This window comes from Haliaeetus leucocephalus, unplaced genomic scaffold (assembly GCF_000737465.1).
Source record: "Haliaeetus leucocephalus isolate CR32 unplaced genomic scaffold, Haliaeetus_leucocephalus-4.0 Scaffold763, whole genome shotgun sequence".
NCBI classification, from domain to species: domain Eukaryota; kingdom Metazoa; phylum Chordata; class Aves; order Accipitriformes; family Accipitridae; genus Haliaeetus; species Haliaeetus leucocephalus.
In genome coordinates, this window is record NW_010973199.1 from 4,065,475 (window position 1) to 4,092,339 (window position 26,865).

General features: G+C 36.1%; 1 protein-coding gene across 1 annotated transcript in view; it reads left to right on the forward strand.

The window, feature by feature from the left end:
* The window catches only part of CADPS2 (Ca++-dependent secretion activator 2), a 271,004-nt gene that overhangs the window by 177,142 nt on the left and 66,997 nt on the right, over positions 1-26,865 (forward strand). The window contains exons 15-19 of the mRNA XM_010581326.1: positions 4,270-4,371; positions 9,657-9,720; positions 11,905-12,028; positions 14,583-14,603; positions 26,288-26,391. Coding sequence (XP_010579628.1) covers positions 4,270-4,371; positions 9,657-9,720; positions 11,905-12,028; positions 14,583-14,603; positions 26,288-26,391 — 415 coding nt within the window. The remainder of the gene's footprint in view (positions 1-4,269; positions 4,372-9,656; positions 9,721-11,904; positions 12,029-14,582; positions 14,604-26,287; positions 26,392-26,865) is intronic.

Sequence of the window (26,865 nt, forward strand, 5' to 3'; positions counted from 1 at the left end):
ACTGCGTAAAAGATCATTAAAATTAACCTGATTTATCATCTTAATCTGTTTTAGTGGCCTTCAGAATTGGTCTTTTTCGTTCACTTGTGAAAAAGAGGGTATGACCTGTAAGCAGATGTAGGATCAGCCTGAAAAATGCGTACAACAGAAGGCTCTATTGTGCCCTTTTTTTTGTCAGAATGTTTGAAGAATGGTTAATATAAACAACAAAATGCTAGCTCTTCAAGTGCCTGCTGGTTAAAGCTATGTTTAAATGCCACGTGATAATTTGCTCCCTTCATTTTCTGTTAATAAAAAGATGTCTGCTCTGCCTGCTTCTAAGCTGATAATGTAAATCATTGTTTTTTCTTAGATTTGTCTAACATAAACCATGGACTGTGCAAAAGCCTTAATTAATGCAACTGTGTTTTAAAGAAAAATTTGCTTATTAGTCTTTGGATATTAAAGTCCTGTAAATAGATAATAAAACCTCTATATCAAAATTCTAAACAATTTAATTTTCAGTTTACTAAGAAACAAAAAGTCAAACTTTTATCTTGCTAATTTGAAAATTGTCGCTGTTCTTCCATTTTATTGTGCATCCTGCTGAATTCAAAAACAAGAGCTCTTAGAAAGCACTGAAGTCTTCTAAAACAATTTGTTTCTAGGAGCCAAGATGACATTTAAGTTTTGCTTTTGTTTTTCCTGTGCCCTTGAAATGTAGTTTATTATATAAATGTCTTGAAGTAAGACCTTAGCTGAAGTATTTTTCTTGTATTTTGTTTTTCATCATAATTTCTCATCTTTCTCTGGCAGATTCTTTTGGTCAGCCTTTCCGTTCTCATCTATGTGTGTGTGTGTTTGTACATGTTAGAATATCAATCTGTGCATTCCTCTCCTCATACTCTTTTTTCTTCATGACAGACCAAAGTGATGGTCTATGTTTTTAATGAGGAAAGCTTATTGAAAAGACTTTAAATATTTTTAAAATATGCAGCTATGCCAAAAGCACCAGTACCAACAATGTTCCAGAGGAAAAAAGCAAAGTCAGTCATGTTCAGTTAGTATTTCACAAGGCTCTCTCAACAAAGCAGTCTTGCTTGAGATAACAATTCACTCTCTAAGAAGCCACTAGGAGAAGCTGTTTCCAAAGTTGAAGGCCGGAAACAATCTACAGTCAACCCAGTGTCCATCGTATCTAATTCCCATTGGAACTGGAATACCATTTTTATCTCACGTGCCATAGCTATTCACAAGAATCTTAATCCTACAATGCATCAAGTGATCTCTGCAAATTACTACAGGTTTTAGGACCTCTAGACAGCAAAATATTTCTAGAGGGTACTCCAAGCCTTGAAGGATTATATCAAGAGAGGAAAAACAGTCCATTCCCAGAGGAAAACCTAAATACACCACCTAATCAATCAGCTTCCCTAGAGTAACTGCCATCAGGACAGCAATCTTGCAAGATTGTCACAGTAAAGGTTTCTTTAAAAATTCTGGTCAACCTCTATTTTTGGTGTCATTATTTAAGTGTCTTATGGTCGAACAGCTACTTCCCACTTGAATTTACTAGCTCTAGTTCATGAGGTGTTTATTTCAAATCTCTTTCGATATTTAAGTCTGAGTGAATTAAACAGTTTGAGATGTGACCAGAGACAACATTACGTCTGTGCCAGTTAGACTGTGATCTAAGCAGACAAGACAGGCCAATCCAAATCCAATTGACAGAGTTCTGACAAAATGGAGAACTAATATAAGTGAGAGAGAGACTCAGGTTTTGAGTGTTCACCGTTTCACCTAGTTCTCTAATCCCAAAAGCAGTTGTGAAGAATAAGGAGGAAAAGAATGTGGAGGAAAGGAAAATTCACTCTCCCTTTACCTTCTTGAGAAGATAATGTTAAAATGAAAGCTATTCTTAAGACAGTCAATCACTTTTCTTGGCTGAGTTCTTGGAAGAGAGGTCCCAAGATGCAGTAAGAAAGCTGAATACTGGTTTTGAGTTGAAAAAATCAAGTCCAAACCACTATCCATAACATTTGGGATAGTAGGAAAGGCGCATTTTATGGATCACCCAAACCTTTGAAAACCAAATGACTGCTTGAGTCTGATTTTCTTGGCAGGCACAGTAATTTATAAATAAAAATAACCAGCTCAAAACAGTGCTATTTTATTTTATTCTGTCTTTAAAGCAATTAAAGAAAAATATCTAGAAGACAAAATGAGTGGAAATTTTGAAACTATTTATCTATTTTTTCTCTCTCAGCTCATCTCAGATTCTTTTTCGGTGGATTCTTTTTTCTCAGTAGTTGATACATATTCCCAAGAGTAGCAAAAAATGATCACCAGCACAACATGTGTCTCAGAACTTTGTTGTGAAAATGCATTTTTATATTCTGCTTGTTGCAATAAGGCTAACAGGAAGAAACAAAATAATGATTCAGAGTTTGTGCTGTTTTCTAAAAGCATGTGTTCAAGACACAAGTTTTTCAGTGCTATAGGTGGTACATTTTTCTAACACCTTTTTGTGTTCTCTTTCCTTTTCTTCTGGGACATCTGCTTCTATGCAAACATCCCCTGCAAATATATTTAACAGTTCTGAAAATTTTAGGTGTTGTCAGTGAGGTTCTGTATGACAACAAACGCAGTAAAGTGACAGGTCCACGGTACGTAGTGATCCTAGCTTTAGTTCAGGTTGACAGATATGACATCCTACTGGCTCACCTTTTTCACTTACTGTTATCTGGACCCCCAGGTCTTTTCTGTCATATATATGACATGCCTCAGCGAGGTTTAATATGACAGAACTATTTGCTTTATCACTCCAGAGCACGATCTCTCCTGACAATGAAATCAGGCAGTGCAATTTACTTAAATTTGAGCCCGTTCCATCTGTCAGAAGGCTGAGGTAAAGTATCCTGGCATCCATCAAAAGAAAGAAGATAAGTTATTTGCTCTTTCACATCAAATTTATACAATAGTATATTGATGTGCCTGGTTACTCATACCTCCACCATATCTGATTTTTATTGTTGTCTTCACAATAATTTAAGGAGTTCAGGCATTCTTTCCACCTTGACTTGACAGATCACAAATATAAGTGATTTAAAGGGTGAGAGAATTGTTTATGTCATGATCAGGTAGCAACTTATCCCTCCTAGATTTAAGTATCGTGCAGGAAGTTAAAGTAACAATTTAGCAAAAACATGTTCATAGAATTCTAGAATGATTCATAGAACATTCATAGAACATTGTCCTTCTTCATGCCATTTTACTACAATTTCCTCAGTTCTAGAAACATTGAGATACAGTTTTGGAGGCTCTGGAGGAGGTACAGGGCAGATCTGCACTAGGTGTCAGGGTCATAAACTCAGGTGGGAAGCAGTAGCTGTTGTTACCCTGGAGCTGGAAGTTAAGAGAGTAACAGGAAGTTTTCAGATAGTTCTTTTTAAAGTATGCTGTATGTGGAGAAGTTGTGACTGCATGGCAAAAATACAATTTGGGAAATATGTATTTAGATTTCTTTAATTTTGTCACTACTTTAATATAAATACATTAATAACACCTTTAGGCTAAGACTTTAGACTAAGTGTGTGCTTAACATACTTAATGCAAGGCTTATTATTAATTATTGGGACTTAAAAATTTATATTTAAAAAAGTGCCAGTGATTTTGGTTTTTAAAGGCTATTTCTTTGTTGCATCCTTTATGCTATACTTACATGAAAGTCTTGTTTACATACTGCTGTTTGTCAGTATGGGATAAGGGATCAAAAAAATCTATGCTCACTCTAAGCAGGGGAGTTCCTAGGTGTTGCCTGCTCTGACTTTTCTCAATGTAGTTTGCTTCCCACCTTTATTTTAAAATCACTTTCAGATACATTGTACCTCTGGGAAAATATCTGGAAGATTCAAGGAGTTGAAATTCAACAAGGTCTGTGTAGGCCCCTCTACTGTGCCAATAGTACTAATTTTCTTGATAAAGGATATTACATATCTTGGGGAATTATTTGGGAGAAATACATGCTACCTTGTGTTCATATTGGGATCAGGTAGAAACTTAGGACTTGAATTTAAAAGTTCAGTTCAAAAGTTTAATTGTTTGTCTGGTTGCAGTTTGTTCTTTATATTCACAAGTTATTGTTTATCCTTCAAGGCAATGGGAGAGGGGAAAGGAGAGTTAACACACATGTTAACTGAACACTTTAAAAACAAAAAAAATAAAGATCGCTATTTAAAGAGGAATCAGCGTGAAGAGCTATCAACAATTATTAAATATTTAATATTACAGGCCAGATGGAATTGGAACAGTATCTGTTGAAGAGAAAGAAAGGTTTGAGGAAATTAAGGACAGACTTTCTTGCCTTTTAGAAAACCAAATAAGCCACTTCAGGTGAGTGTATAATTTATTCAATGAATACTAGGTTTTTTCTGGAGGAATTTTCTCATGGTGTTCAATTTTGGTCTTGAACAATTGGAGTGAAAATAAAATAGTCTACCTGCAAAGAAATTTTAAATTTATGAAATGTGGAAATGATTTATTTACAAAAGTGATTGTGCTTAGAATTTATTTGTGTATCATGCGAGTTGTATTTTTCTATTGTAGAAAAGATTGTGCAAGAATATAGGCCTGATTTTTGTTGATGCTTTTAAACTTTAAGCTTTCTATAATGCTGACTAAGAAAATTGTCTGAATGAAAATGACTGAGCCGTAGCAATTTCTGGATTAGTAATGATCAGAAAATCGTTTGAGTAGAGAACATCTTTGATAGAAGGCAGCTAAAACTTTTCTAGATGTCTAATGTCATTTTCTTGGTTTCATGATATACTTACCTTTCCTAAATCAGCTAAGGTCCATCATACTCAATAAAGAGTTTGTCATATCTAAGGACTGTTAGTACCAGCAGAAGATGTTTAGGGAAGGAGAACAAGAAACAGAGCAAACTTGGGGTGGTATTTCCTTCTATTTTCTAGCAATTGTTGGTTTATGAAGCTTAGCATAAAAATGGCATGTAGACCACCAAATCTGTTAGTTTACCACACTAAGCCAACCTATCTGCCATTATTCTGTTAATCTAATCCTTTTTTAGAATGTATTTATAGAATTTTTTTGTCTCTGTATCACCTTATGATGACCAGTTCCACAGTTTAAATAGTGCTGTGTGAAACAGCTTTCTTTTGTTTGGCAAGGCTGGCTGTAAGTTTGTTGGATGCCCCTCTGGTTTGATGAGGTAAATGTCTGGCATTCACTGGTATCTGTCATGTTGATAACTAGGTGGTTGGGGATTTTTTGACCGTAGAGGACATAGCAGTCTTCACTTGGGACTTCATCTCTGTATTGAAACTAAAGAGAGCTAGGATTCTCCTTGGAAGGTATTCCTTTTGGGAAAAAAATGATGCTTCCTTCCTTTATTTCCTTTAAACATTCCTCCCTGACACACTTCCTGTTTCCTGTCTTCCATGGGATTAAATAGCTCTTACCAGAGAAGCAATACAGAACAGCATAGGGCAGAGTGCTTCCTACCCAGGTCTTGGAAAGGCAGGAGGAGAGTACTGACAAAGAACATCATCTGCAGGTGGAAGGAAATCTTGTTTCTGTGACAATCTTCTCATGCTTGCTACAAAAAAAATAATGAAGGCGTATTGGAGCTGGGAGAAAACCTCTGGCCTGTGATTGGCATACTTATGACCATATCCTGTCAAGTTTGTGGTAGAAACACAACGGCTATAATTTCCAATGAATATAAGTACTTTTACTCATACACAATGGTGAGGTCAGTGACAGTAGCTGTGACCCAAAAAATATTGAAGCAGCAGAAGGCTTCAGAATGTGTACAGAGAGAGGAGGGAGATGGGGGAACAAGAAGAGAGGCTGGGCATCTTGAGAATAATTCTGTTCACCTTCAGACCTTCACGTGCATAAACTAATTATAAAATGTGTAATAATATCTAAATAATTATTTGAGTTGGAACAAATAAAGGTAAACCCATCATGTCTGCTTATGTGCACACTAGAGTACGTTGATGAACTTCGGCTGTATCAGTGACCATAGGATATTTCTGCCTCAGTCTTGGTGTGTTTTGAGGGAACTCAAACAATGTTAGAAACTCCTCCTTGAGAGCAATTAAATGTGTCATTCAAAGATGAATGTCTCCATCCTTCAGAGGACTTTAAGGTTTGCCTTAAAACCCTGTTTAATCAAGATAAGCAAACAGCGCTCTGCCAGGTGAAGAGCAATTATTATATCTTTCTCTGAACAAATGTTAGAAATTAAAAAAAAGTAGGTGGAATGTCTGGATTTAAATGAGGATACTGCCATAATACTGGTAGAAGGAAGAATCAATACTGCCCTGGAATCTGAATTTATAAAGCATATAGAGTCACAATACAGGACATCCTGATAAAAAATGGTATTAGACTTTTAAAGAAAACCTTGACTCAAGTAATGTAAAAGGTTCACCTGTATCATTAATTAACAAAGAATAACCTTGGCTGTGAGATTGCTTTCTTAAGAAAACATGGTATTAAAACCACTCCTTACTTCAATCCATCAAAATTGTTGTGATAACTGAAATGCTCAACATTTTTAAAAATAGATTCTGCAGTAAAGATTAATGCAAAGCACGCACTGAGTTTCTCTGCTTTGGCCTTACTGTCCCTGAATGCCTTGTAGTCCTTGTCACTGGGCAGTCCTACCATCTACCAGGCTGGCTTCCTGCTTCAACTGTTCTTTCTACTGTCAGTTTGAGCATCCGTGCTGTTCACGTGCCCTAGAATATTTGAGAGACTTTCATGTCCTCCTTGTTCGGATAGGTTTTACAGTTTTTAAATGCCAGATTCTCTACAATAACCTCTTTATCTTCCTCATGGAGTCACATACAGGGTTTGTTTCTTTTTCTTGTGGCATGCATTTGACTTGGGCTCCTACTTTTTTAATTTTCCTCAGGCTCCTTGTAGGTTTCTTGCTTTTTTGATTGATCCTTTAAGGTTCTGCCTTTTGTTTTTCAATTTCTTCATTTCTTCATAGGTCCCATTCCTGAAATTGAATATACATGTACTGAATGTACATGTACTGAATTTTTTTGGCCAGTTCTCTTTTGCTACAGTATTAAATTTTATTGTTGTATGATCACTACTCTAGAGCACCTATCCTGCTCCACACCTCTCAAACTATGTCCTGTTCACATTTAAGACCAAATCCAGAATAGCATCTTTTCTTGTGGGTCCTAAATTAGCTGTCCAAGGAAGCAATTCAAAACTGTGTCCCAAAATATTATCATTATATCTCATCCTAATGAGACATTGATCAAGTGTACACATGTATACTTGAAATCTCTTACTATTTGTCATCACTTTGCAGCTCCTCTAATCTCACTTAACATTTCCTGATCACTCTCATCATCCTCATTAAGGGGTCAGCGATACAGACTTTAAAGGAACACCAGCACTTTTTTTTTTAATATGTCAGAACTTGTCTAAGCTTTGCCCTTGCTCCGTTGCTTAGCATTGCGTGCACGGGTCAGCTGTCATTCTGGACAGTTTAACAGAAGAGTGTATTTCTCTTCCTGTCTTTTCAGAGATGCACTGAATATTTGCTATGTCCACCTAGGTCACTAGGTCACACCCATCTGAAAAAGATGCTCTCACACGCCTGTCAGCTAACCTGCAGCTTCCAGTTTTAACACTCCCCTATGGCCTTTTTTAATTTTAATTTTCATTGCTATCAGCCTGCCTCCATTATGATTAAGATGCAGTCAGCTTATCCTGTGCTGGTGGCTCTCATCCAAAGTATTTCCCAGTTCTTAAGGTACTTAAACCTTTCCTCTCTGTCATCTTACCTGCCCACTAAGACTTCACATCTCTGCCTGCCTCTCAGGCATCAAATGTGGAAGAGCCAATATTTCAGAGAAAGCTGCTGTGAGGGTCTGGGACTTTAACCTCTTGCCTGGCTGTGTGAATTTTATCTCTGGAGTGTTCCTCCTACACTTCTGTATGTTGCTGGTACTAATGTAGACCATGGGTGCTCCTCCTGTTCTCCCCTAGGTAACTTACATAAACACCTCCTGATGTCCACTACCTTTGTACGCATCAACTAACTTACTGCTTGGTCCTCTTGGATGTCACAGACCCAGTTGTCTAATAATTGAGTTGACTACTGTCACCATCTTTGTCTCCCTATCCTTAAAGATCCCCTCAGCTGTGGGAGCATCCTTGCCACAGCCAAACAGTCTGAAATGGACCATGGGGGTTTTATCCAAGAGATTGAATTTCTCCTTGCCAGCAAGATGCTGCTTCCCTGCCTGCTCAGCGGCATAGAGGCTGTAACACTGGAAGCAGGACTGCTCAGAGTGTCCCTTTAGGCCCCTAGTGTGAACATTTCCTTTTCTTTAAGCTGCGTATCTCAAGAGAACAACTGTCCTCTGTGAGAAGCTCCTTGCACCAACTCCACACATAAGCTCGGTGCCCGTGTCGTACGCATACATATTGTCTCTGCAATAAACTGAGTAACCCCTGTTCTACTGTGGGACTTCTGTCTGCATCATGAACTTAAAACTGATTGGGTTTTGGAAGCTTCTTACGTTATTTACATTGCAGAACATACATGGAAGGAAGTCTTTGATTTGAAATATTAAGTATAATTGAGTGACATTTATTCAAAAACTACCGTTAGAGATTGATAGGAATAAACAGTGGGAAAGACAAGTCAAGGATTGTGGAAATAGACTGCAAAGGGAGAGGAGACAAAACACCTAAAGATGTGTTCTATTTTAAGGTGGCTTAATGCCTAAGGGTCATTAAATCTGCTTTGCTAATTTGTTAACCTGTCCTCAAAAATTGTTAGCACTACAGTAAGAAAGAAACAAAATGACGCAAAGCAAATACTGGAAGTCTCGCTGCAGGAAATCCTTTTTTGACCTCATTTACAGGGCTTTATTTTGGCTGAACAAAATGTATATATAAAATGCACTGGTCTGAATCCTTTTATCATTAGAAAAGATTTTACTGTTGGAAGACGTTAGAATATGAGGCTACCATGCTCAGTGAGTAATAATAAGAAAAAAATAATCTCAGCAAAGTAAAAAATCCTTTTCCCAATTGGGGATATCCCAGCAAGATTTTACAGACAGGATTAAGAAAGGTTACAGTTGCCTGAGCTTTGTAGTCTCATTGACTTGATATATTGGATCATTCAGTAGACAAAAAATGAAAAACAAAGCTATCAATGGGTTTACTTTTTAATTTACATCATTTTAGAAGTATCAGGACGGAAGTGGATCTGGTTTAAGTTGTAGCTGATAAATTTTAAGATAACATTAAATGCTTTTCCAAGCTATTTATAATATAATAGGAAAAACTATGGAATATCTGCAGGCATTTTTATTCCCATATTTGTCTAGAAACTTAAATATCTAACATTTTACCCTTATCTTAATCCCAATATTAAAACAAGATATAATATACAGAGTGCTACTTCACAGCTCCAGTAGCTGTCATGACTACATGAGAAATAGTACCTCTTTCCAAGAAGATGACAATTTAGCTCATCAGAGACCAATAAATATCCTTCACAGTAATGCAAGTTGTGTACAGTTACATCTCAAAATAAATTCTTAACTTAGTTATTATAATTCTGATAATTTTCTCTTCCTTTTTTTTTTTGTTTTTTTTTTTTAAAGATACTGTTTTCCTTTTGGACGTCCTGAAGGAGCTTTAAAAGCCACACTTTCATTACTTGAAAGGGTAAGTTTGAGAACATATTTTAAGTTCTGCTTGAGTACTAAGACTGCATTTTTCTTTCGCCTTCAGGCTGCTGAAAGCAGACTCATGTCTTCTCAGGTATTTTAGTACTGGTTTTAATTGTTTACTGGGAGGTTTTTTCTTATTGTCTTCCACAGAGGCAAACAGCTGTTTTCTGTAGGACTTATTTATTAGACTTTCACTTTAAGCCACTGCAGTGACTCTCTCTTTCTTTATAATTTGATTACCCAGCATTACTTCTAAAGTAGTACAAGTCTAGTCTACAGCCCCCCTTTCCTGTTTTTTATGGCTTCTATGCTGATGATGTTGTCTATACTGATATGTAACATTAAAAAGCTTCTATATAATCCAAATAATCTTCCATAAATGCATAATCTGAGTCAATTTAAGAAGAAAAAGCTATATGCAGCAAAACTAACACAGGCAGCTATAAATATAAACTCCTGCCCAGCAAATCCTCTTGTATTGACTGGAAGGGAGAAGACCTCATAATGGTAAATGCATCTCAGTCCTATCTCTGAGGAAAGAGAACTTTAAATTCCTGCAGAGATTCCGGAGGAATAGTGTCAGCAGGAGCCTGATGAAGGTATGAATTAAAAAAAAAAGCTTAGATCCCAGTCTGTGTAGCTTTGCCAAAACCTGAGAGGTCTGGCCCTGGAAAGTGTCAGTTGTTCTGCACTGCAGAACACTCCATAGATAGAGATTCTGTGTTAGAAAATCTCTGCCATGTTAAAAAATACATAGAAAGTCTGGATATATATGTTTCCTTTCACTTATAACCTCAGCGACTGTAGTGCTGTGTAGATTCCTTTGTGTTACATGAAACAGCTATTTCCTCTCACTCTTCCTGCTGTTACAAATGCCAATGGTACTCTATCTGGTGCTCAAGCAACACCATTGTCAGTCTTGACTGGGAATAAATGTGCATTCCTATACTTGTCGATGCAGACGGAGTTAGAAACAATTTATTTTACCTGTCTCTGAAAAATTTGAAAAAAATCAGATGCAGAATAAAAGGGTTTGAAGACTGTATTTTCACTTGTTGATAACCCAGAAGTTACTCATTAAAAAAGAACAAGCTGACAAAAGTAGATATGTCATATGTGTGTGCAAGTAATGGAAGAAGTCTGCTTTGCAACAATGTCTTCCTAATAGCTTTTCTGTTGCTGAACCTGTTTCTTTCCCAGACCGTATCTCTTGCTTCCTCTCTTTAACAGTAATTGCTAGATATATTTTATAAGTGTGTAGTTTGTCTGGAGATCTGTTGGAGAAGCATTTTTAAATGGTTGTGAGTTATCTGAAATTTTATTATTTACATTAAAATGTGGTAAAAACATATTGAGTTTTGTTTACACCTACCTGTTGAAAGTTAATGGAGTATAGAATTAAAGTAAAAATGCAAGTGAATTATTAACAACATTTATTACATTTTATGTAGTAATCCAGAGTATATAATGTTGCATTCATATAAAGAGGTATATATTCTCAGTTTACCTCACTTGCAACAGGTGATCCATTTTATCAAAGTCCTATATTTTAAAAATGAATAGGCTTTAAAAACTGGCAGGTTTTGAAAAGCTTTATATAATCTGTTCTTCTACTTTTCCATAATAAAATATCCCACCAGAAGTTCAGTGTTTTCCCTGCCTACTATAGATGACTGTTTTTCACAGCAAGGTCGTGTTGAATTTGAATAACTTTATGAAGGAGGAAAAGCAAGTCAGTATTAGCTAGCTCTGATGGTGCTGTTCAGTTTCTCCTTTACACTGTTGAAGAGTCAATGGTTATGCAATGGTGGAAGCTTTTCCACAGCTGAGAACCAAGCAAATCTCCACATCCACATGTTTAGTGAGCATCATGATCGAGCCCATTCACAGAATGCTCTTGTTATACTGGTCTTAGCATCACCCAAACAAAGACTGACTGGCATGCTGCAAGATGCCAGACAGTAGGGGTATTGTATATAAATACCATATAGGCAATCAAACCAGGGTTGAATAGAAAACTTCAAAGACAAATATCTAGTTCCACCAGGTGAAATAGTTCCTTTTTGATTTCTGCCTTTAATCATTATCAGTTCTGTAGTACCTTTAGGATACTTTTATCCTTTTCCCTTGGGTTTTGGGTAATGACTATAACCAAGCGGTATAATTGTCTCTGGCACAGGTTTTAATGAAAGATATTGCCACTCCCATACCAGCAGAAGAGGTGAAGAAAGTGGTTAGAAAATGTCTGGAGAAGGCTGCCTTGATCAATTACACTCGACTTACAGAATATGCCAAAATAGAAGGTTAGTACAGCAATCAACTGCCAAAGTGGCTGTAAAAGCCAACAATGCCTATTAACTGAATATTCTATGAGCAGCCTTTTCCCTTTCCAGAACAAACCCCTTCCACAGCAAGGGGAAATGTCTCATTAAAATCTCAGCTGGTGAACTATGGAGCTTTTTCCTATTCATTGCTTTAATATGCCTCCTGGGACCCTGTTTGAATGGAAGACTAGGACTTCCTAATTTAAGTTGCCCTTTGTTCTTACTTTTGAGTTCTCCATAAATCTAAAAGGTTGTTTATGGGTTATTTTTTATTTCTCTAACTATTTCTAGTAATTAAACTACTGACAGGAAATTCTTTCCTTAACAGCAGTGACAGTACCTTGAAACTCGAAAACTCCGGGTATAGATGCTTTTCTGATGTACTTTAAGGCAGACAGATAGATAAGTGTTATTTATTTTTGCTGTTGTATTGCCAGATGTATAATAATAATCTGACGATTAAAACCTTAATTACATCCTGATTTTCTGAATGAATTAAGGGGACAAAATACTAGATTTGATGGTAATCAGAAGGTTTTCTGGAATATAGGTATGTTCTAGAAAGATATCAGGAAATTAACTAAGATTTTGCTCAAAAAAAATGGCTAGGGTACACAATGTCATTTTACTGTTTGTAAACCTTATATAGAACAAAAAGTCATAATAGTCAAATGCCTTGTCAAGACACATCTGTTATTCTCCATAAAGTGCAGAAACCTTGAGATATACCTAGATATATTCAGGAATAGAAGACAGTGTGTGCACATCTATATAACAGGATTTTTGGAGGTAGAGTCAATTAACAGGAAAATACATAAAAGATGAATTCTGCTTTAAAAAAATCCAAAATTTATGCACGTTATGTTTTTTTATAGCATGTATTTCTAGCAATACACTAGAATAAATAGAGTTATCATAGCAGCAAAATGAAGAAGCTTCATGTTTAGCAATATTATAAACCCAACTTTTTTTCCTTTTTCCATTTCTGCTCAAATTCTCTGAAAAACATGAGTTAACCAATCTCACAAGTGATTAACAAAAAACCCATCTCATCACTATAGCAACCGGTATTATATCATGGGAGTAACAACATGAAACCATCTTAGTAACCAGTTTATCATAATTAATTATGATATCATGTTGTGTTAAAGAAAGAAGGATGAATATTAAATCTATTCTGGAAAATGAAAAAGCAGAAATAAATGTTTTCTTTAGTTTTTATCTTTCTGTATTCATGAAGGGGATTTTTTTAATGTTAAGTATTTCAGTCTTTCAGCAAACCTGTTGAAATAATGGGTATAAAAATAGAAACATTTTTAAAAGATGACAAAACTCACACTAAATTGGATTGGAAAAGTTTTTTACAGTGATGTAAACACATCTTTGCCCAAGATTTTTAACTATATCCTAGACAATTGTGGCAGTTCCACTGCAAGTAGCAAATTTTGCACTTTAAAATAGTCACACTGTTAACACTGCACTAAGCTGGAACAGCAAATAAAGCTGCCGTCCATCCCATGGCATATTTTGACTTGCAAATTTATTTTTGATTTGTTGTCTTTTGGTTGAAACACAACTAGATTTCTGTAAGTAGTTTTACACTCATGTAATTGTAAACCCAAAGCACAATAGATAATTGTATATATAAGTCTAGTACCTCAATGAGAAATAGGTTGACTACTTTTCTGAGAATAAAGTAGAGTACTATTTGAAAGTGAAGGGCTCCAGCATCATAACATCAGAAAAATTAAAAACATTGGCTATCAGTAGCAATGAGACCTGTATTGGTTTCTTTCTATAGTCTGGTCATTACAAATATCCTACATTTTTACTAATATAAATGTAATGGTTTTCACCAATATGTTCCATTCTGCTTCTTCAGGTTTTTGGGAGCATTATTGTATCCATGCACTGAAATTATGTTCTTCTCTTGAAAGTAATTCATGTTAGTGTTTGCATTAATTGCTTACTTCTCACATTGCATATAGAAAGCATATAGTCATTATCTTTATAACATTACTCATGTCCTCAAATGTAGCTGTCATAGATTTGGGGGATTTTTGTCCAATTCTTTGAATATTTCTTCAGTGAACAGCATCATATCAGTCAGTCAAAATGCAACTGTTGCATGATAATATCAGCTATAGACCAGTAGTAACTAGCTAAAAAGTAGAGATGCAAAGAAGGTTCTAACAAAAATAATATTCTTACATTCTTATTTTCTTATATTCTTTTACTATTATTTATGTTTCTAAATTCCCAGGCACAATATGGATGCAAACTCCGCCAGTGAGCCTGAAATATAGACTGTATAGGACTAGTAAATATAAATATACTACCTAAAAACATACATAATTTCTCCCTCAGCTGACAAAACCCATCACTTGTGTGACCTGACTGTCAGGACTCTCACTGCTATACTCAAGATTTTAAAAGATTTTAACTTCTTATGTGGTATTTATTCTTCTCTAATGAAAATAAAGTAGTTATATTTCTGTAATGATGTTTTTCTTCTCTTTTTTTTTATATTTAGCAACAGCAGAAAAGGACTCAGGTGATTACTATTTGTGTGCATGTCTGCATGTATTACAGATATAGTGTCTGTTGTTTTATTATTTTTTGTTGATTTCAACAATACCAAGATATTGACCAGAACATGTGTAAACATTAAAATTAATTTTGATATAGTATAGTCCATGCATTCTTCATTTACACTGTTACTTAACTATTATGTGCATATTTATTAGCAATTTAGATAATTCTATATTTTGGAATATGTTGCAATTGTAGTTTCTGTGAAAGAGGTGTAACTAAGTGATGCAGAAAAGTTGGGCTGTTAAATTCAAAATCAGTTTGTGTATTTAGAAAAATGTAATTTCATATTCATCAGCAAAAATGGTATCTGTTTCTTAATTGAACTGCTTGATTTATTGATGGGGGTCTTGATAGCAGAATTAATTTTGTAAAGCTGGTCTTACATTTCTCTGATACAGGTTTGTTTAATGATATGTTTATTTTTCTAGTTACAGCTGAAGGTTAGGAGGATGGTGGTTCTTTGTGTTCCTAAGTTCATGAAGCTGATATGGTCTATACTCTCCAACAGTGCAGAGAGGTTTTTTGAGTGCTTATATCCCAATATTTAACAGAGTGATCGTAAAAAGAGCATAGCTGAAGTAGTATTTGTGGCTGAGTAGTATTGGCTGCATAAAAAATATGAGGGACTGTGCATATATATACTATGAAATAGATGCACGCACTACTTAGTTTTACCTTTTATAAAGATGTACACACACAGACCTAATGGACGCCTGATCATGATGCTTTGTGGGGTTTCCACAAATAATATCAACGACAGTTATGAGAAGGGGCATTGAGTTGGTAGTATTCTCAGGATGAAATAATTTTCCATATGGAATGACAGACTGGGATGATGGCTATAAAGGTTGTGTGAAAGTAGTTCAAAGTGGAGCTCCTTGCTAGTGAGGGGCTTGAAGGGAGAAAGATGGTCCATTTTAAGAGGAACAGCTTCTTTAGCCAGTAAACAAGCAAAAATACTAGCAAATTATAAAAACTACTTTTTTAAAAGTCTGTGTTCATAACTGAAGCTTTAAAAAATTCCACTGGTTCCCAAAACTTCCACCGGTTTTCATTTGAAATCTTTAAATGCCCTGGAAATAGAAGAGCTCTATTTGGAGTTGTTAAAAAAGAGAGCAGATGATGCGCTGGTGGTATGGGTATTCACACCACAGCCTGTTAGGATGAGTTGATACGAGCTCATGTTGATAAGGTAATCTCCTGACCCCCTCTGATCAACAGGGAGAGATTTGTTAAGCAGGTGATTAAGAGCACTTGGAGACTCCTTCAACAACTTCTCTGTGAAAGGATCTATCTCATGCCATCAAATACAAATGCACCCTAAGAGAGTTTTCCTACTAGGTAAGATACCTAAACCTAGATAGCACAAATAGTCCATTTAGTATTTTTACGCCTGTAGGTATTGAAGAAAATATCTCTTCAAATAAGGAATTTAGAAAAATGTTGATGTTAATTTGTGAAATGAGCAAACTAATTTTAGAGTTTGTGTCCTTTGACCTTTGCACTCTAAAACCTCAGCTGTACACTTTTATATAATGTGTACCATCTCAAGTACAAATCTTTCTTGTGCCACACGCTTGCTATTCTCATTTTTTCTCAGGCTCATTATGTCAGAAATACAGACCGTTAAGCACAGATGACATACAGTTACAAGCACAGAAAACAAGCAAACAAAAAAAACCAAAAACGGACCGTACCTGATTTCAGTCATTTTACATTAGGTTTATGCATGCTTTGAAAGAAACTATTGCCGTGTTCTTAAGATAGGATAGTAAAGCTGTCCTTTAAGTGACCTGGCAAATAACTATGTTAGAGAATGGATGAGAGGAAAGCCTATCACATACAGTGAGTAAATGGAAGTTCACTGTGTGAGTTAGGTAAAGCTAGAGGTTTATGGGCTGTGTTTATAATTTAATTGCTTAATTAAATTCTGCTTCTGACTAAAAATGCAACTGAAAACGAATCAGACAACTCAGAAAAATTTAATTTTATTGAAAGGAGTAAATAGGCTGTGTTCCACCAGAATTTAGTGTCCCATTGAATCCATTTCTCTGATGCAAAAGATGGAGCAGCTGAAAGGAATACCAATAAAATTATAGTTTAGCCTGGCTAACAGGGCCAAATCCTGCTCTTGTTGGTGTCGCTAGCTAAACTGCTACAGATTTCATCATGAACTTGATGTACAATATGCTTAACCCTAATACCATATATTGTATTATCATGGAAAATAAGGAAAAACTATTTCTCGATAACTATTATTTACCCTTTAACTTGTGCACTAGATACTGTATAGAGAATCTTGAAATGCAGGAGTGTCCTTGTTAGGTAATACAGAGGAGAACATGCAAATTCTTTTGATTGCAAGAATCCTTTTTCAGCAGTGTGGTTGCCAGGTTCCCGGGTCTATTCCCCAAGTGCTCTCATTTTCACAGTCTCAATTGAACAAGACTCTGAATGCTTTCCCAGAAGATGGTGGTTACTTTCTTAATGGCAGACACAGTGATATAAGCAGCACTTGCATCAACAGGATTTGTTTGCAGTCACGATGACATTTTATTTAACACTCCCATGTCATTGTACTATTATGAATATAGAACAGCTTTTTTCAATAAAAATTACATTTGCAATGACAATTATACAGGGTTCAGCATGTCATTCCTTACAACATGTACAGCTGAAATTCTCATAGAGTAGTTAATCTGTTCAGTCAGTATAATTGCCATTATGAGGAGAACAGCAGCAAACCTACTGTTCTAATTTTGAACTGTGTCTAAGAACTCACATATAATGCCCTTGTAGTTTGCAGCAAGGGTTTATAATTTGTCAAGGAGGTGATCACAGCATCAATATGTGAAAATCTCTTTTTAAGTATAAACCGTTTTCATTTCAGTACATGCTGTCTTTGAGACTTTGCTACCTGAAAGTGCTTTTTAGATCATTTTGTGTATGGCATATTTTCCTATCTTATTCAGTATTTAACTTGAGTTAAGTCTTCCTATAGATAATGTTCAACATAACTGGACAAGTAGCATTCTTCAGATGCATTTTGTATAGCTTCCAGTGAACAGCTTATAGAATTTTGCATGCCTCCCTCACCTGTTTTCTCTCCTTTAAAAAAGATGGCCTTCCTTATACAGTATTCATATTTTTTACTTATATTTTATACACATCCTTTAACACACACAGAGAGGAATAAAATACTTTATTTATTCCTTCTCAGAAATGAATGGGTTTCCCCATTTAAATTTATTTGACATCTGAATGGCTGAGGAGTAATGGACTCTGCTACTGCTGCTATCATTGCCTAAGAGAAGTGATAGAAATTTACATGTAAATATATTTTTCAGCACAAGGGCATTACCTTGCTGTGGAGAAATAAAGGGACTGCGTTAGGGATTAAAGTGGTAAATGGCTGTGAAACAAACAGGGCAGTATCTGTCATTGTCCGTAGATACTCATTTCTGAGGCAGTAGACAGATTGAAAAGATTTGAATTATTAGGTCGTTGTCTTTTAACTCATTATTTTTATAAGTCTGTAGTAACTGGATATACTGGGCTCCTTCTGCCAAACAGTTTTAATAAAAGGAATGACAACAAATTCAATTAAAATCAGAGCAGATAGTTACTGTGTAGTGTGCAATTGGTCAAAGACAAATCAGACAAATACTGTCATCCCAATATTTCTTTCTATCAGACAGACTGCCAAAGGCTGAATAACTGTTAACTCCATACAACAGAAGGTCAGGAGCAGCTCAACAGTTTGCTGGTTTTTAAAGGACATTGATCGTTAACATACTCATTACATACATGTTTCTAAAGGAAGGGTAGTATGTAAATGCCCTCAAGGCTCAGAAGGATCTGTCTGACTTAAAAAGAAGAACACTACAAACATTATTGAAATCAAGAAGGCAAGTGGAGAGAGTCATTGTACCTGGAGAGGACTTGATTAAAGCTCTCCATGCACGTTCATTTCACTGAACAAACAAATCCGAATGAGTTGCACAGCGGCATAGCACCTTCTTGGTCTCTGTTGTGCAACTAAAAGGAAAGAAGAGGATATGGGCAAAGACCCCTGATTTCAATTTTGGAGCAGAGGTCTGGAAAAGAACCCCTGGATTGTTAGGTCCACGTCCTGATACTCCTTTGTAAACTTACCCACATCCTCTCTTAAGAGCTGGCCTGAATCGGTCTTTGTCACTGCTTTTCCCCTTTTCCACTCCCTCCTTCACCCATGTGAAGGCCATTTCAAGTCCTGTTTGCTCTATAGGTGTAGGAGTCACCTTACAGTCAAATTAGTTCCTAGTTTTTAGCATGCAAACCTTGTCCTATATCCCTAATGAAGGAGGGATAGTTCCCTCCTACATTAGCATTTCATCATCTCCAATTCCTCCTCGCCCTGTGATGCATTTTTAGACAATTGTTTTATACTCATGCAACCTAGGCTTTCATGACCTTGTCTCAGAGTTTTAGCCTCCTGCTATTCATTTTTATCATCTTGGGAGCCTTTCTCTATTGAAGTTTGAATTCCACCTTCTTGAACATTGGTGACAAGAACTGTGCAAAGTCATCCCCATGAGATGTCTTGCACAGTGCTAGTAGTACTGTTATGCCAGAAATGCTTAATCTAATATATTCAAGGAACACTTGTCTTTTGATGTCTATATCATGCTTGTGGCACACAGCCATTCTGTGCCAAGTTAATTCAGCCCAGTCTTTAGAGCTTTAAATGTTTCCAGCTGGGAAGTTCCCAGTTTATAGCAAATGTTTATTGCTGTTCATGTGTCAAAATGTATTGCCCTCCTTCTTAAAGTATTAAATTTTGTTGCTCTCTCCCATTCTTTGGAATTATCCAATTCTTGTTACTGCATCTTGACCCTGCTGTCTACTACCAGTGTTTTACAACAGTGTTATCAGTGCACTCCTAATATTTATTCTGAAGCCATCAGTGAAAATATTAAGGAAGCTTAGCCCTAAGATGGATCTTCAAAGAATTCCTCAAGAAACCTTTCTTTGCTCTTTCTCAACGCTACCTATTGCCTTTCTGTTGAGGCAGCTTCTTTATCCAACATATATAGTTTCTTTTTTAATCCTCATTTTCTTCAGCTTAACTGGTAGTTTTCCCATGAGGCGCAGTATCAAATGCTTTATTAAAGTCAGAATAGATGAGATCTACTGAATTTCTTTTATAAGAAAATATCCTATCAAGAAAAGCTACTGCACAAGTCTAGTGTAACCTACCTTTGCAAATCTCTTATATTTTATTCTGTTTTCTGTTCATTTTATGTCCTCAATTAGTCATTTCTTCAAAATTTGTTTTAAACTTGTCAAAATCACTTTTCCCTCCTCCCTTAACTGCTAGCATTAGATTTGTTGTTGTCATCTTTCAGTAACTCCCTAAAATTTAGACTCCTAAAATTGTTAGATTTTTTAAAAACACTTACTATTACATCTGCACTTTCAAGTGCCAGTTTTCTCTCAGTCTAGTATGTCAGTTATTCAGGTCTCTTCATTCATGGAGCCCTTCAATTTGCCATATTTGTTACCTCTGAGTTTTATTCCACAGGAACAGAAAGTGCTGAGAACATTAGTTCTTTCCCCTTTTGAAGAGAAATTAGAAGTGAGGGAAAGGAAGAAAATACCAACTGCTTGTATCTGTGTTGCCAAAACCAGAATACAAAGAATCATATATAAAGTGCCTTTGATCAGAAATTAAAACCTGATATTTCTTTTCACCTCTGCCTTTTTTGTTCTGCTTTTACCTTGTCAGATTTGTTGTTTCAGTTTTTTTCCATGAGCCAAGATTCCCAAGAAAAACAAAAAAACAACCTGTGATTATCCCACAAAGGTAATTCCATTCAATGCTATGATAAATTTTTAAAAAATGAAAACATTGTAGTGTGACCCACTTTATAAAATGATAGGTTATCGACTAGGAGATGTGAACTCTAGCTTTCTACAAATCTCATAATCTCTCTGTACGTAAGTGATAATGGTAATTAATTTTAAAATTTTTTTTGTCCCTAGAATTTAAAATCCTAATGAATTCTTAGAAAGCAATCATGGAAAGACTGGTTTCAACTCATAATTAAAGCTAAATTCCATTATTTATATAAGGCTAGAATTTTTTTTTAATCAGAAGAATATAGGATGTCCTCCCAGATGTCCACTCCTTACTTTTTCATTGAGATTTTCTCTGGGTGGATTATCCCAGCTGCGGATTAACTCTGCAGAGTCAGTTCAGTTCTAGTAACATATATTGGCTCCAGTTTATTGATGTTTGTACTGCTTTTGATACAAGTCTAGAAGCAGTCTTGCTGGTTTCACTTATCAAAAAGTCCAAATTAATGGGCCCTGCTGGAGCAGACTTGGCTCCATACAGCTCAAATTACAATGTATCTGTATTATCAAATTATATTATGGCCTGCTTTACTGCAGGGCTTCCCTGTCATCCCCTCTGCATCAGTATGAGTTCACTCTCAGGCTCCTATTTGGAGTGAATCAGTCAGACTCCTTGGCAAGAGAGCTGGTATAGAATAAAGGGTAGCTCATCTAGGCTCCATGTACTGCAACTGGATTTGGAAAGAAGCACGTTAAGATTTATGTCCCTCTGCACAATATCCAAACAGGTAGTATTCCTTCAGAAACTCCCAAACTTGCTCAGGCTGTGCACTGCTGCGTGTGCAGTGCATCCCAGAAAGAACTTGACAGCCAGCAGTCATCTCATTATCTGCCCTCCTGTGGGTCTAATTCTGGCACATGCATAGAAACAAATTAGTTGATGATGAGACACCTCCATCGGTAGACATCTTGCACTTTCTCCCAGCTTTAATGGTGGTAGCATTAATGTTAAGTAGCACAACAACTGAGTGCTGCCAGCAACCAGAGCACCAGTGCCAATGAAAATTAAAACGAATGCCAGTTATCTTACATGAAGGGTCAAAATGCAAACTGGATGTTCTGTTGCAGTTTGGCATAAAATGAGCTGGACCAAATCCTAAACTGCACCATGACCACAGAAGTCTCCAGCCCCATCTAGCTGTCTGGGTGTGAAGGTACCCGTAAGCCCACCGGCGCTGTGAACTCGGGGTCTCTCAGCATACTTGCCTTTTTTCCAATATCCCTGCCACTGGTCTGTGGGAGACCCTCTGGCCTGGAGACAAGTTGGCTCTCCTGAGTGTCTTGGTCTGGATATGCTTGTTTGAAGAAAAGGAGGAAGGATGAAATACTGGACAGGGAAAACCAGTAAGGGATATTTGCTGCGCCACAGCCGAGAGACTGGCAGCCCAGAGATGGGTACCTCCTAGCTGCGCTGTACTCGTAGCCGAGGAGGAGAATCACCTTGTTAATCAGCAGGTGCCTCTGCTCAGCAAATGCCAATGAGAAACTAAACACACATGTTTAACAGCTTACGTGCTGGGGAGAAAAAGAAAGAGGTGGATTGTACATGCATCTTCAAGGCTAAACTCCCTTCTGGAAAGCAAGCTTAAGTTAGGTTTTAGACATACTGTTGTTAGGTCTTAGACATCCTGATGGGCTCAAGAAAGGAGGAACGAGGAGAAGTTCTCTGACCTGTGTGACACAGGAGGTCAGACTGGATCATCTGACAGTCCCTTGTGGCCCTAGGCTCCATGAAGCAGTCACCTTGTCATTTCAGTAGCATTTTAATCAGTTAACTTAGCTCATTTAACCATATTTTCTTGGTACCTATGTGACTCACTGATAATGCGTACTTGAGAAAGCATCCGTTGTTTGCAAAGCCTGGCTTGCTTTTTCATTTTGGCAGAATGTGAAGCTGAAAACAGATGATTGATGGCTTTTTCTGTTTATTTTCTAAAAGATGTCAAGCAGCATATTTACTGACTCGACTCCTGCTGCAACTTGTTAGTTTGAGCAGCGTAAACACATCTTAACAACCTTTAGTAATTGTGGGGAGAAAGACATCATGAATATAATGAAAACTGACAGCACTGATTTCCATTCCTGTAATTTTTTTACGCTTATAAAGACAAGCACAGTATTTTGCTCAGATGTTTTGGAGGTTCTAAAACTTCCAGGTAACAGTTTATTGGTACTCATATTTCAAATATATTACTTGTTTGGTAAAAAAAAGTTAATATTTAGTTCTCTTTCTCTCAAATTACTTTGTGGCTCCTTGTTTATACACCCATGTAAATGGTGGTTATCCATAACACATACTCACTAGATTTTGGAAAGTGAAAGGTCCTTAGTTACAGAGAAGAAAGACTAGCTCATGTGGTAACTTACAGAGGAAAAAGGAAGCTTTAGACAAAGCTTAAGCAAAATGTAGGGAAGCATATATCATCCAAATGAAATTCCACGTATTGATTTATTCTGTGAATAAGTAAACAACAACAAAACTAGAGAGATTTGTCCAAGGATGCAGAGTGAGTGCAATTCTCTGCCACCTTTTCTTATCAATAAATCTTCTAGGAAAATAACAATTTTTAAAATATTGTCAAAAGCTGTATGAAGCACCAAGAGTAATTTGCATGTTTTTAGCAAGTAATAAATAGTTTCAGAGTAAACTAGAAAATAGTAAATAGCAGGGGGAATTTCATGCAAACTTGAAACTGGAATTCATTGAGCCCAAGCTGTCGCACATTTTTAGTCATTCCTGCCATGAAATGTCATTCAGAAACTTGCCATACTCCCCTCAAAAGGAAATTTACAGTTTTCATCCTCTTTTTCCTCCTAAAAACACTAATCCTACTGAAAAAAACTATTCCTGAATATTAATCCCATACTGACGGAAATCCTTGCAATTTCTGGCTTCAGTAATTTATCGTGACTGATGTGTTTTTATGCCAGCATCATCCCTGAACATAAGTAGGCCTTCTCCTTCCCAAGTGTTCCCACTGTGGGAACACTGTATTCCTACATTGCCTGTGTGGGAACACTTCTGATCCCCTCTTTCATCCTTCATTTTAGTAGGCTTAGTATGCCTTTCAAACAAACAAACATACAAAAAAACCCCAGACTCTCCATTCAGTACCGTTTCTGATTGAAATTCAGAATTCTTATCCTTTCAATTCCATTTCTGATCAGAATTCATCTCTTCAACAGAAATGACCAGGACTGCATTTTCTCACCGCCTTGCTCAACAGAATTAATACTTCCCTGAGACCATGTTTCTCTTCGTCATGATCTCGTCACAGTGGTGGTTCAGGATAATCTCACAGTTAGTTAGTAGATCTATGCTCTTTCTTCTGCTCTCCCTACTGATAATGATATCTGTTCAATAGCCACTTTTAGGCTGTCTTGAGCTTATTCCAGGTGGGAATAAGTGAACTTACTCCAATGCAAAAATGCAACATCGGATTCAATATAATTATTAGAATTACTTTCTTACTAATTAAGAGGAGCCCTTCTAGGACATAATTGTTGAATAGTTTACAGCTTGTTTAGTTTCATTAGGAATGAATGCAATTATGAATGTAATTATTTTGTTTACTTGCTTAGTGGTAAGGTCTATGAAGATCAGGCTGAATTTGTAATAATGAGTTGAGTATGCTGAAATCAGATGTGCCAGTCAAACTCTGTATTAGTATCACTGGTTTCTTTCTAAGACTCCTTAACATCAGTGATACTGATAGTGATATATCAGCTGTATGAATAGTATTTGCTTTGTGTTCAGGGAGGGGAGAACCACTAGAGGAAACAGCAGTTTCAGTCCAGGATAAGCATAGAAACCACTGTTTAAGTCTGAATCCAACAGTAGTCTTTATACTGTAACCTAAATAACAGGGGCTGGACCTATCCTTTCTAATCTCACTTGACATGATACATTAATATAGTTAGTGGTTATATTCTTATATTTGTTCTGCAGTATCAAATTTGGAAATTCAGTACAGTATTAATAACCGTGATCTTGACACTCTGAATGTAGTTTTGTGTCCTGATGTGTGTTTTGTGTCCTGATGTGTGTTTTGTGCTTGGTCCATGTTCATACAATAACTCTTTCTTGAATTTGATTGTGGTTTTGGAAATCATATTATTTCAACATGTCTGCTTATGTGCTCTGTTTTAATAAGATTTGAAATTTTTTTTTTAGTTGCTTCAGTAAATAATATGCCTGCTTTGTTTTTTGCATGAAAACAACGTGGTTTTGTAGTCACTTTTAAGTAGATGTTTGCTGGAGGCTCTAATCCAATGCTTCTTCAGAGATTGCATTAAAGCTATGTATTTCATCAACGTACTATGCATCAGTGTGTTAGTGCTGCAGAACTGGACAAGGTCACCTGCCTTTAAGATACCTGAAAAGTTGTTTTGACTTGCCAGAAATGTTAAGTGTTAAAAATATTTAGTGCATGCAGTTTGATATTCTTACTGACACCAAGGAGATTATGTAAGTTTTTTAATTAATCTGCTAATGTTCTATGTCATAATGAATGCATAAAGTGGGAAAGAAATGTCAGCAGATTTTCCTGCTTATGAAGATGTGTGTTCATGTGATTTGCTATTCATGTAATCCATGAACATGCACAGAAAATGAGAAAATAGGATTCCTGAGACCCTCACTCACCTTGTGTTATCAGCTTCATAACTCCTCTGCAAACCTAGTTAATGTGACCATACTATATATATGATTATATTGTACAATATCATTTCCATCCCATGGTTTACACTTAGGGACAAGAGCTTTGCTAAGTAAACAAGCCCACACAGCTAATACTGAAGTTATTCCTAATGATACAAATTCTGTAGTTGGACAAATTACTTTCACTGATTAAACTATGATTGTAAAAAATTTCAATTGGTCTCTTCCCTTATCTCCCATGACTCTTCCTGCGATCTAGTCCTATGAGGTTTTTTTAATTGAAAACTGAGTTTAATTGCCCTGTAAGAATTTTAGTTACATTTGTTTACCTTTGTTGTTTCCTTTCTTTTTGAAGTCTATTCTGTAGAATGTGATCCTCCTGTCATGTGTAGCTTTTGCATTTGTCCTTGTTTTCTTTTATGTGGAGTTTTTAGTAGGCTTGTGTCAATTCTGTTGTAACATCTTTATTTTATAGTGCTACTTTTCACAAGGGTACTGAAAAGAATGCAGATTCACTCTTATTGCTGAACAGCAGGTAGAAAATCAGTTATTTGAATAATTATTGTGTTTTGTACTTTTCTTATTTTTAAATATGCCTAAAATGTAGTGTCTTATTTAGATGAAACATTTGGAATTTATGACTGCTACAAAATGCATGAATCTTGCTGAGGATGGCAATGAGTCATCTAGCAAGAATGGCATTGTACTGATGGTACAATAACAAAAAAGGTCTCTACTGTCTGCTGTCTTTGTATATCTGACCTTGAAGAGAATTAGAACTTGCTTGTTGCAGAAGTTGAGCATCTAATACATTGATGCACCTGTTAGTTCTTGCATATTAAATCAGATAATGTTTATAATGATCAGTGATTCTTTTGTGAATTAAATATTTTCTCTTTCTAGTGATCTGGACATTCAGCTGCATTTACTTGTATTAAATGATTGTCCTTAACATGTGAAATTGCTTATACTTCAGAAAACTGTAACTTTGCACCATTCCCATTCCTTTCTGACATAATTTTCTCTTACTGTTGAATCTTATTTGCAACTAAAGCAATTTCGGTTTGCATTTTATTGTCATATAGAAACCATGAACCAAGCAACACCTGCTAGAAAACTGGAAGAGGTTCTTCACCTTGCAGAACTCTGTATCGAAGTATTGCAGCAAAATGAAGAACATCATTCAGAGGTGAGGTCATAACTGCATTTGCTGTAGAAAATGGTTTGTTCCTAGATTTTTTTCTCCCCTGATGCGAAGCAATTCTGTCAAGAAACATTTTAGCTTTACTTTCTGACATATGTTTAAGGCAGTTCACATTTACAGAGGAATAAGAGACTTGAAGCTTATGAAAAGTGAAGTGAAATAAAACTCTACTTCAATTCGCTTGAATGAACTGTAGGTTTAGAAATGAAAATTAAAGAGCATAAAATAGAGAAAGCATCTTTGTGCTGGAGGTGGTGAAATGGTATGGAAAACATTCATAGCCTTATACAGTTGTTCCTTCCAACTCTAAATTCACCAACTCTTCACCTCTCATTCAAAATAAAAAGAAAATATAACTGAATGCTAGTTTTCATCATGCTGTATAGATCTTAATTTTACGTAAAAATAATGATGGGTATAATAATCACATTCACATTGCTCTTCTGTTGATTGGAAAAG